A 12,829-nucleotide genomic window follows, 5' to 3' on the forward strand; every position below is an offset into this window, starting at 1 on the left:
CGTCGCATGTGAAAGTTTCCCAAATTCTCAGTGGGGGGAAACAAAGCTGTCACGCTCTATTCTCCCAAGTTCCCTGCTGGGGCTGGAGAACGCCGCTGCACCACGTCGTGATCCTCTTACCTCGGCCCGATGCTCGATATATGAGCAGAGACCTAAACTCCTGCTCCAGGATTTGGGATTATCGATATAAGGGGATCCGGCAGTCAGCAGAAGCCGGGGCTCCGTGCAGCCTGGGATGGAGAGATTCCCTCCAGCTATAGATCAGTGATTCCTGGGGCCTCGCAGGGACTAACTGCAGAGGTTGTTGCGATCAGCTGGGGATCGGCCGCTTCATGATTCCCTTCTTTGCTTTGACTATAACTACTACATGTATCAGAGCTCGCAGAGACGTAATTGGTGAGAGAAGTGCTGTATATGCTGCCTTATCTGACATTTCTGGATTTATGGTTGACTGCCGCTCACCCTGTGGGCCAATTGTGGATCGCCTTGATAAATGGGAGTCAGTGCTCTAAGGTGATTTTGAAGTAATGCAGCTCCTGTGGGACCTCGGAGGAGGAAGTACTTCGAAAATAAATACTTGCACGCTCCCCCCCACCACCCCCCCCCCCTCCAGATATTGCAGCATTTTTGCTCCTTTTAGACACAGTACCACTTCTGTTGGATCGTCTGAAACCTCCCCTGCATCTAACCCACGTTCATGGACGACAGCCGGTGGATTCCGTGTCAATGCAGTTCTCACTCTATACATTATTTCCCTGTTCTGCTGCTCAGGAGCTCCAGCGCTGGTGGTTTTCATTCAAGCCGTTTTAATGAGGACAGAATAGACGTGAGACACCAGGAGGATGCGGTTAATTACCTTGTACAATAGAAAACAAGCGGCACTGGGGGTCCTGAAGATCTGCACTGGAACCAGTCACTGCCAGTGTTTTGCATAACACGAAAAAACGGAATGTTATTAATGACAAAAGAGAATATCAGCACACTCGTCCCTCTGCCTGATATACTTTCTATAAGAGCCGTTAACAACCGTCTCAACCACATTTAAACTACAACCAGTCCAGTCAGGTTGATCCAGGACACAAAGGACCCCCCCCCCACCCCCCCCAAATCCTCATAATGACACAGAATGAATATTAAGACATTCTGGGAGAAATTTGCTGGTTTGCTGAAAATATTCAATCAGCGACACTCTCATGCTTTCAATGAATGATTCTACAAACAACACCAAAATGTAAAAATAACCTTAAAAATGTGAATTTCATGTATCACCACTGTTTAGCTCTGCTCAACTCCAATGTACACGTGGCTACTCCAAATCAAATCTTTTTCCATTTTGTATCCACTGTCCGCCGGTGTGGAAGCCGTGTTCCTCCAAACCAACCCCCGAAATGCGACGCCTTTGACCGCGTGAGAGACTGAAAACGTTCTGTAGGACAATGTCTCAATCCTGGAGAAAAATGCAGCCAGTCGGTCTTGAAAGGATCAGGTTCCATACCGCGTGCCCCAGGTGCTCAAATCGTCAGGAGCTGATTGTTCCTGAGAACCACAGGCAACCTCTTCTTAGAAAAACAATGATGAAAAGTACATGTGCTTCTCCTGCTCCACATGCTCAGCAGTGAAAAGAACAAGTGGTCTGGAGAAGGAAGGTGAACTTTATTCTTTATATAACAGAATGGGAGAAAAGTACAGAATAATCACACTTCTCTTATTTTGTGTCTTTAATGGTCCATTATTTCTGTCGGTCAAAGTGCAGCACAGTGGGTAAAGAACCATTAGACATAATTACCTTAAAGACGTTCTCTGCAGGCTATTTCAGCAGGGTTTTCAGCTTTTTCCTAGAAGGTATATAAACACCATCCACGTCACAAACTCATGTTCTCATGACGGATCTTGTTGCTTTAAATCCGAATTTGAGCGCTAACATCAAATAGCCGCCAGCGTTTGTCCCCAAAATGATTACATCAAACCTCACGTGACCTAACCAACATTTCACAAATTAACCTAATAAACTTTGCATTTCTAATTCCTCTTGTCTCTGCATTAAAGAGCATTCATCAGGAAAACCTCCAGTCGCAGAATCGAGTGCATCACAACAGGCGTGTTTACATTAGAGCTGCAGCGGCGGGCGCGGTGAAGCCACTGCCTGACTTGTTGTGTCTCTCGGGTCAGCCTCTGAGAACATCCTCTTTGTGCATGTCATCGCTTCACTTCTGACTACGACAATATTGGATTCCACTGCATCTCTCCCTCCAGGCATTTCTATCCTCGTGTGCTCACGAGAAATACACAAAAACAAGACAAACTGTTACAACACAGAATACACTCTGCTGCTTTTAAGGGTTAGGAAATCTTCTCATGTGCAACACGACACACACACACACACACACACACACACACACACACACATACACACACACACAAACACAAAACCATGTAACTGATTTTACTGCTCAGTGTGTGTGTGTGTGTGTGTGTGTGTGTCCTGCATATTTCCTGGCATTCGTATCTGCAGGGGATGGAGATGAAATAACCATGTATGCATCTGAAAGCATGTTAGTATACAGCTAGCATGCAGTTATTGTGTTGATTTAACTCATAGACTGTATTTAAAATGGACGAAGGGAAATTACATCGCCCCCTAGTGGCTGGCTGTAGTATCATAAATCCCAGCTCCTCCATGTTAGTGGATGGGACATTTCCTCAAAAAAGATTTCTTTCATTGTAGGCATAGTTTGTATCACGCTGATTTATGCTCAAGTGAGAATTCTTATGATAACTTTGGTTTTAAATTAGTTATTTGAGATGTCATGATTGACAGCTGAGGCTGCCTTGCGATTGGTCGAGATCCCTCCCCCGATCAGCGAGATGACAGGATTCAGGAGGAGGTGGAGATGCGTTGTCCGTCTTCAAACACAGAATTACCTCCGTCTGTGTTTTGATCTGCGTTTTTTTGTTTGTCTGTTAGTTCGCAGGATTATGCAAACACCTCTAGACCGTTTAACACAACACTTTACATTCTTTAACATTAAGAAGTAGCACATTTTAGTTGTTGTTGACATTTCAACAGCTCTTGGATCTAAAAGAATGATATGAAGGTGAGTGATGGAGCAGCAGGATTAGACTCAGGGGACTGATGGGCCTCGCTGAGGGAGATGAGCTCCACCGAGTCTCTTGTGGCTCGACACTGATTTACTGTCATTAATAATAATAGTGAAAGAAATGTGCTGCAATAGTTGCTGTGAACCAGACATCAGAAGTCACTTTTTAAAAACAAATGCAGACAATTAGTTTCTGCAGAGGTAAACTGCCGATGACCCGATCCGATGAGGGATGATAAACTTCTTTATACCGACCTGGTTGCTCGAGGTTCACTCAGAGGAGGAGAAAAGGCTTTTTTTTTTAAATGCTTTGCTGACACACAAAAAGAAATGACACGCTCGTGATACTTTTGGCTAAACACAGGGGGAATGTCCTGAATATAAATGTGTTGTTTTTTTCCTTCAGCTGCAGGGGAGGAAGATCAAAAACCTGCCATATGCTACAATACACGGCTTAAATGACTGAGAGTCTGCACTAATGCAGTAGGTGTGGATCGCAGTGAATCAAAGCATTCTCTTCTATCCGGGCTGCCCACAGTCAGCTCTTGTTTTACTCGTAACAGAATTACTGTTATAAAACGCGGATTGAATCCTGAAAATGTTTCCAAATGAAATTCGGATGGGTGGAAAAAGGGGGAGTTTAAGAAGACGGCTGGAAAATCAAGAGAGGACACGATCAGTTATCACAGTCGTCTGAGAAACACAACCTGAGAAGAGGGAACCTGTCGTTTTAAAGAGAATTTAAACGACGCTGTGCCTGAGTGAGCGAGTTCAGCTGTGACAGATCAGTCACCTCTGGTCCTCAGCTCGTACATACCTCCGTTAGAGGTCAGGTCAGGTCACGTCCTACTTGTCTGTGAAACATGAAGATGCACCGTTGATGGACCGTCTCTCACCGACATCACAGCTCGGACGGCCGCAAAGGTTTTCACTTAAATTGAGCGTAAGACTGACCAGTGGTGTCTGGGATATCATATGTAAAACCCACTTTAAAAAATGACTTTAATTTAGATGGATTCTGAGATCAAATCTTGCTTTTTAACTCCAACAAGGAGGTTATGATTTCACCAGTTTTTAATCTATTATTATTAAATCCGTCTATTTTATTTGTATTATCTTTCTCCTTAACTTATTTTAAAATGTTCATACATATTTATCCCTTTTACCCTTTTAAATCTCTTTACCTCTTTTATCTTCCAAATAACCCCCCCCCAAAAAAAAAAATTTAAATGTGCTTTCATAGTGGTGTAGGATTTTCTTTTATAATAGTTGTAAATAATTGTAAATACTAGCCGAGACAATGTGGATTCAGGAAATCAAGTTTACATGAATCTTCATTAGTTTTAAGTCTGAACAAACATGACAGATGCAGAATTTGAGGAGATTATTGAAGTATATGAGCTCTACTGAGTGACACTCTAGTCTTTTAGAGGTTTGAATGATTTTTAAAAGGTCTCACATCAGTTCATACTACTCTCATGTATTTATTTTGGTGTTACCGGACCTCTTCTCCAACAGTTGGTGCAGATTGCTGCAGCTCGTCTTCCACCGGCCTCCCTTCATGTTGCAGGATTGATTTAAGATTTTAATGTTCACCTACAAATCGATAGACTACAGCTCCAAACCATCTCTCTGACCTTTGACAACCACCCCCCCCCCCCCCCCCCCCCCTCCCATCCAGGTCACTCAGGGTCCGCTGACCAGTTAAGACTTATTGGTTTGTCCCAAGATCAATGTCGCAGCACAGGGGACATGGTGTCATCCGGCTGACCCCTACGCCGCCCGTCTTAAAACACATTTTTATTCCCCCCTGGCTTTTTGCTCAGCACGACATTTTTTTATTTTATTTTTATGGTCTTATTGCTTTTACTACCTTACTGTCTATTAAATGGGTTTTGGTTTTTTTTTATTGTGTTGCTTCATGATATTTACTGCTTTGGTTTCGCCGCACAAAACTATTGTTTCTAAATGTGCTTTACAGATAAATGTATTTGTTAATAAATGCTCTTCTCACATTGATAAAAACACAGGATTTGGGCTTTTTCTATGTTTTTCTGTAATAATCCCAGTGGAATGTGCTGAGCTTTCTCATGAACATGGTGAAAAATGAACCAGAGTTGTCTGCCACACAAAATGATCACGATCAGAATCAATTTATTTGAATTAGCAGTTTGAACAGTTTGCTGATCTTCACGACACACATTGACTTGATGTGATCTACTGCAGGAGGAAACAGTGCACGACTTAATGCAAAGTGGAAACTCTGTGTTGGTTCAGTTACTAGTGCATTATATACTACAGTCTATGAACAATCCAAATTAGGGGATTTTATCACTTTGCTTCCACTGCAAATTACTGACTTAATAACGGGGCCATAAATAACCACATAAATGCTCCTGGTAGCTGAATAAATTCAAACATTACAACACAACTGTTACAGACACCCATTAAAAGTGTAATAATTCAAAGCATCTTATTATTTTGTGCAAATTACAACATTTTTAATGCGTCCCACAAGGCAAATTAACAACCAACTCAGTGATTAAATACGTGGACGTAAGTGCTGGTGAAACTAAAAATTGCTCCGTGTCTTTGACACCGTAATACTATTTGCATTTAAATACAATATAATCAAACAACCTAACGTTCTAAAATATTCTCATTTCTCTGAGCTCTCATCATGTGTAAGGATTCTGCTTCTCCTCCGCTCGGCCACAGTTGTCAGTTTGTGTGTTTCAGACGACACACCAGAGTCAGCAGAGCCTATAAATGGCTGCTGGCTCGTGCTGGATGGACTCGGCAGGGTTGTGGGTTTTAGCATCTAGCTGCTGGTAATGTTGGACGCTGCCCAAATGGACCAATCTGCAGCAAATGGGGTTACACAGCATCTAATGTTGCAGCTGGTGTTTGAAAGCACACAAGCTCACAATCTTCTCCCCGTTTAGCAGAAAAGACTCAAACTCAAAAAGTGGGTTTGGGTGGCGCGCAAGGTTGACACTTTAAGATGAGGTGATTGTTAACACTCAGTCGGGGTTGGAATCCATTCTCGATCCTCGTCTCTGTGGAGACAATCATCCTCTAATAACAGTAATCTATCTCCTCGTTGGCCAGGACAATAGCTGTTCTGCAGGGGATGTAGACCTGAGAGAGGGAGAGAGAGAGGGAGGGAGAGGGAGAGAGGGAGGGAGAGACACAGGGAGGGAAGAGAGCAGGGAGAAAAGTGAGATGACAATTGGAGATTAATGACGTTAACGTGATCAACGATTTTTGGAGATGACTGACTCCTCCGGTTTATCCTGTTTTTAGGAGTGAGAGAGTTGGAGGTGCCTTGATGATCAGAACTGATTGCGTCTCACAATCAAGGTCAGTGAGACGGGGAAAGGAAGACAAGGAGAAAGAGAAAGACAGAAAAAAAAACTACAACAAATGGCTGGACTATATGTGGGTGGAAATGAGGACCTAGTTGAAAACCGCTGTAAACAGCTGCAATGGAAGCTAAAGAGCGGAAAAAGAGTCAGTTGATGACACTATGAGCTAATTAGCATATTCATGCAGTTTCATTTGCATTCTGCCTGGTGTCAGCCGGTTTCAAACCTTTATCTGTCACTACCCTGCTCTGTGGGATCATAAATACACCATAATACAGCTGAATTGCAATTTCTATAACTGTCTATAACTGAAATATCCACCCGGCTCACACTGGAGAGATTCTATTTGCATTGAAGTCAGTATTTCTTATGTTTCACACGTTCTTGTGTTCATATGTGTTTACCAAATTGTTTCTTTCTACGTCAGACGAGGAGGTTCTGTCTCGTCATTTGTTGATTTGTTTGTTGATAGACTTGTTTGTCAGCAGAATTGCATAAAAACACAGAATTTCCATGCAGCCTGGTGGAAGGATGGAACATGAGCCAAGTGAGACTCCATTACGTTTTGGTGCAAATGCAGAACAACGGGGTGGATTGAGGGTTTTATTTCCACCTTCTTCAACTTTTCTAACTTTAAGTGGTTTCTGATTAGAATCCCAGCTTGGCCTTTCTCTGTTCACGTGGAGTTTGCATGTTCTCTGAATTCCCAGGGAATAATGAATGGATCTTGATGAATAGAGTCAGTCACACAGAAGGGGAAACGTATCAACGAGTGTGAGCAATTTGGTGCAGCTTGGCTGGATTTCGGCGGCTTGTGCTCGAGTATCATTCTATTTTACAGATGTTTATATTTTCAATATCCTCTTTGTTTCTGCTACACTGCAAATGTCCTTGTAGTTGGACTAATACAGGATCGTCGCCTTGTATCCAATGAATTCCTAATAAACCTCTGAACTCAGAGTCATGTTCAACAGTCACTTCCACGCTGAGTTGGGAATCCTCCCTGGGAAACCGTAAACAGATGACGCAGCAGAAACTGCTGCATGAAGACGAGCGGGTTGCAGATCTGCAGTGAGATGAAGAGTCACCACCGCCTCCGCCTCTGCCACTGAACTGGGGCTGCAGCAGTTCAGTTTAAACCTGGATCTATGGAGAAGACACGTTCCTCAATCATTGATTAAACAGTCTCAGATTCATTACATTAGCATTACGTTGCATTATGAGCTTGTGCACTCGGGTGAACCATCTCCAAATGAGCAGCCCAGCCCGGAGTGAGGAAGCAAAAAAGAAAATCCTAATTTTCATTTCTGAGCGCTCTGATCAATGCAATAACCGTGCCTTTCATCATCTCTAAATATTGGCTGTGCATCAACTGTAAATTTTGGGATTCTGTGAAGCTACAGGCTGCCAGCGGGCATACGCTCGGCTGAAAGAATCTCCTGAGCTCTAGTGGCCTGAAGAAAGAGGAAAAATATGTCAGCAAAAAATAAGCACAGCACAAAAAACAGAGAGGGAACCGAGTGTGGAAATGTCAGACACCTCGTGTATATACAGAGGATATACATTGCAAACTCAAAAGAGTTTGATCAATCCTTTTGATATTCACACAGTGTCATTTGGAGGCGACTAGCCATCGTGTACCATTTGTCATTTCAGATGAATGCCAGAGGAACGGCCGAGCAGACGTAAAGCGATCCCGCGTTTCCCCGCGAAAAAAAAAAAAAAAGAAGTGAAAAAGAGAGCAGAGCTGTAAACAATTCAATCACCCCCCCGAACTCTGGGAGCCGCCCCTCGGCATCAGTGGATCTGAGCGCCCTGTGGATGTGTTTCTTTGGCAACAGTTTGTCACAGAGGGAGTCGAGCAGCCCGGCGCTGGAAGCACTGACACAGACACTGGTGACTAATTAAACAGTCACAGTGGGAGAGTCTCCACGCAGGAGCACTGCAGAGAGAGAGAGGGGGAGAGAGAGAGAGAGAGAGAGAGAGAGAGAGAGAGAGAGAGAGAGAGAGAGAGAGAGAGAGAGAGAGAGGGGGGGGGGGGGGGGGGAGACAGCGCAGTGAATCATTGCACCTGTTTAGATGAAAGCGGCTAACCTTGAAAGTGTCAACAGCTTTCACTTCCACCAAACAGAGAGAAACACAAACCGAGTCCCGAGTCGACCCGAGGGACAGGGAGCAGACGAGTGTCCCGGGTGTTGGCACAGCAATTTGGTGGAAGACGTTTTACTCCTCACAACAGAAAAGGTGCAAATTAGATTCGTACTAATTTGAATCTGTCGCGTGAATAAAAAAACATTTTATCGGTTAACAGAAGATTCATTTCATCCGTCTTAAAGGTCCAGTGTGTAGGATTCAGGTGATGGGGACCTAATGGACGGACGTCAACACACAGGTTGAGCCGGGGTTAACGGCTGCTCCAGTGTCAGCGAGCAGCAGTTTGCAGCAGCCTCATCATCTCCCAGTGCTAATCACTTCCCATTACTGGTTAACCATTGATAAGATCTGATTCAATCACTCATCCAATCATTGAGGATTAATATCCTTTTCTCAGACGCCATGTCAGACACGGTTCTCATCTGTGTAGCACAAAGTTTGCAGAAATCCAACCTGGACCTGGACTCGACTCGTGTGAATACGTGCATGAAGCCCTCGGCTGCTTTCTGATGAGTCACTTGGAGTAGGTGTTTATCTCTTCATCGACAAAACACTCACAAGCCACATTTTCAATATCCAAGCAACAGCAGCAGTCGAATCCAACAGAGTTCACTGAGACAACGAAAGCTTTGCAAATCGGATGATTGGTCCCAATCGCTGATGTCAGAGCGGCAAATCAAAATGAGACGAAGTTCACGAGCTGTGTCGGGAGAAAGTTAGCCAGGGCAGTTTGTCCTTTTTTTGACTTCTTGTGTTTCATGGACACTCTCTCCCTCGTCTCGAGTTCACACGTGAGGATTCAGAGATTCTTCTCCCTTCAAGAGCAGAGTCCAGCCTTCAGGCTAATACTGGATCTGATCAATGTTCAAACACACCGATAAAGGATTCATGAGGTGCTTTCACAGGAATATCTCATGCTCCAGGTGTCGGTCTCCTGACCCCGGCTGCCGGTGAGACCACCGCCTGAATATCTGTGCACTTTAACTCGCCAGACATGTCTCGGTTTCTCTTCATTAAACGAGGATCAGCTCCCGCTAAGCACCTCTGTTCATGCAGCTTGTACTTCAGGCAAAGACCAAGGATCTGAGTGAGTAACAACACAAACCGGACTTAGATGGTAAACTGAGCCAGTGCTCAAATAAAGGAACCATAATCCTAAAAATGTGTCTGTTATTATTTCCAGATTTTAGATTTATTGGATTTTCCCCACAGGCATATTTCCTTCCTTCCAACAAGTCTCGGGAAAATTCGTTTTTGCATAATTTGCGCTACATGGATGGGAGACATGGCGTTTTCCCAAAAGTAAAGCCAAAGTGTCTCATTTGCCACCTAGTGGATGTGTGCAGTACATGTCAGAAACCCTGCCTCCTCCATGTTTGCAGAGCGGACATTGGCTAATATAAAAAGTCACAATAAACATCAAAAATAGATATTGTTTAAAGATAATTTTTTGTAGATGTAATCACACTGAAGTATGTCTCATTTTCCTGCTAAATTGTTTTTTAATTCGTAATTTGACGCGATAAAAAAACAGGTGAAATGTCAAGAAAGTGAGAGTCAGTGGATCTTTATTTACAGTCTGAGGGAAACATAACCTCCTTGGGTGGAGGTACAAAAAAAAAGAGAAGCTAAATGAAGCTTCAGTAAAGTGGAAAAACTTAAAATAAGATCATGATTCCACGTCGTAACTTTTCTGAGGCGACAGTGTTTCAGTCTTCAGCTCAGGGGAAGATTTACAGGACAAACTTTAAAAGAGAAGTTTAAATGACCTGATCTGCATCGCACACACACACACACACACACACTGTAAACACACACTCGCGATCATATCCCGTTACAGATGAATGCAGGCTCAGTTCAGTATATGTTCCATATGCACGTATAGGGACTTCACAGTGCTGCATATATGTGAGTTAAGTGTGGAGCAGGTCTTCTGCGTCTTGTCACACTTTGACTCGGTTACTTCACACACACGCAGGCCTCAGATCTCCCTGATGGAAATGTGCGTCTTTTGATCATTTGCAACAAGCCCGCCACACTCTTTCCTCACTTCAGCTTCATTTTCTTTTTTTTTCTCCGTGAATCTGTCAAAGGAGACAACCGCTTTGAAGCGTGCAAAGTTTATCAAAAGGTTTCCGAGCGGCTAATTACTCATCAGTGTTTCTTAGTGTTACGTCTGACACCATAACGCTCAAACAAAACTGTGAATTTGACAAATACCAGAAGAGGTTACGATACATTTTTCCTCACTTTGGGGATTTTAGGGTCCCAAACTCAAGTTTGGGTTTTGATTGATGAATTCTTAACGTTCAATTTGAGAAGTTATTGATGAGAGAGATTCTCCGGAGCGTCGAACTGTCAAATCTCTCAGACAAAAGCTGAGCGGCAGCTATGTTTTTATTTGCATAAAGAGAAGAGTGCGTTTTTCATCTGTTTTTAATTCATCATCACGGCAACTTGTTTCAACACATCATCAAAACATCGTTCTCCTCGTATCACCAAGGGTGAAATGAAATGAGCCGGAGAACCGATTCCTAAAAAAAAAACACTTAGGAAAGTGAAAACAATAAAAACCTGTTACGTCAGATAATCAAATACACTTTAAGAATATTGAGGAGCCACTTAATACACATTAGTATCGTCTGTATTTAATGGGTACAAATATTAACATTGGAATTTTATTTAGAGCTAGTCACCGACATTGGTGTTATTATTAGAAAGAATATGTGTAGATTACCAATTTTTTTTTTTAAACAAATGTCGAGATACATCTAATAAGGTACATTTTCTTTAGGGTTTACAACTAATAGCTTCATTCGTTTGTTAATAAATGATATATGATTAATATGAGTTATATCTTTTGGATGTTATGATTGTCAGCATGGCACTTGGCATTGTTTTGTGCTGTCGTGTCTGTTATCAAAGACTCAAACTGTAACTTTACTCCAATGAGCATCTGTTGTTTTGTTTTGCAAGACTCTCTGTTTGGGGGGGGGGGGGAGGCAGTGTTTAAACACACATCAATCAACACTTGATTCTAAACTACGGCAGAACAATGTACGACAAGGGGAAACATTACATTCAAACTAAATATAATATGAGGTGAAGCAATGGTTGGATGAATGATAACTGCAGCACATCGACCGTCTCTGATGCTGAGCAGGAGGAGCTGTGTGTAAAACTCTAACGTATTAGTTTTAATCTTAAGAACCACATTTTTTTTCCTAGTGAAATATTATTATTTGAAACTGAAACACAGCATGAAATCAACTAGTTCATCTATTCCACTACTTTCAAAGCCTGCTCAGCATCTGCACAGTTACTGTCTTCTTATTATTTTTGTTTATTTTGTGGAAGGTGCAGGCCTTTCTCTTTTTTATAATTCAAGAAAAATTCAAATAGAAAACGCCTGAAAGAACCATAGAGATGTCAAAAGACAAGAGTCCGGCTTCAGATTAGTAAACAGGGGGCGTTACAGGTACACAAGGTTCACCACAGTGGACCGCGCCCCCTCGGTGCTCTCGACTCCGCTGGTTTCATCCAATTATGTGCATCCTCAGTCTGAGGAGTGATGCCTTCGCCGAGGATATGAGAGTTTATTATCGCTCTGTAATGAGGACGCTGGAGAACTTTTAAAAAAGACACGTTTGTGCAGATGTAAAAAAGCAACAGTTGTTAAATTAATCACGGTTTGTGTGGGCACCTTTTGCAGCCCCCCTAGGTTCACCCGACCTGATTATTCTCATCACCTCCAGGTAGAAGGAGGAGGAGGAGGAGGAGGAAGAAGAGCCTCTTTATGCAAGACTACAGTCTGAACATGCAACCTCTATACGAGTGTCTACAGGTGATACAGTGTGTGCATTGGGGTCCCAAGCATTTCTGTCAGCTCCATTTCACCCACTTCCTTTCATTCCCCATTGATCAGCGGTGGTGCCAGCATTAGCGGATGACTTGTTAACTAAACTTCACAGTCATGGCCGAGAGGGACGCGGGCGAGGCGGCGATGTGTGTGAATTAATAAGAGTTAGAGAAGATTTAAGAGAATGTAGAATTGGGAGTCCTCACCTGATGAAACCTAAGCTAATACGACGGAGGATCACAGCCGGCATGAAAGAGGACGGCTCGACAGAGTCTTAAATAATGCTGAGTTGATGCTCTTAAAGGCAGCGTCGGTTTTGCCAAACACATTTGCGATGCATTAAAGTCCGT

General features: G+C 43.0%; 1 protein-coding gene across 1 annotated transcript in view; it reads right to left on the reverse strand.

Moving 5' to 3' along the window:
• Positions 1-5,235: 5,235 nt before the first annotated feature.
• Positions 5,236-12,829, reverse strand: part of gbe1b (glucan (1,4-alpha-), branching enzyme 1b) — a 79,222-nt gene continuing 71,628 nt past the window's right edge. The window contains exon 16 of the mRNA XM_053422650.1: positions 5,236-6,239. Within this exon, the coding sequence (XP_053278625.1) occupies positions 6,177-6,239 (63 nt within the window). The 3' untranslated portion in view covers positions 5,236-6,176. The remainder of the gene's footprint in view (positions 6,240-12,829) is intronic.

This window comes from Pleuronectes platessa, chromosome 5 (assembly GCF_947347685.1).
Source record: "Pleuronectes platessa chromosome 5, fPlePla1.1, whole genome shotgun sequence".
In the NCBI taxonomy this organism is placed as follows: Eukaryota; Metazoa; Chordata; class Actinopteri; order Pleuronectiformes; family Pleuronectidae; genus Pleuronectes; species Pleuronectes platessa.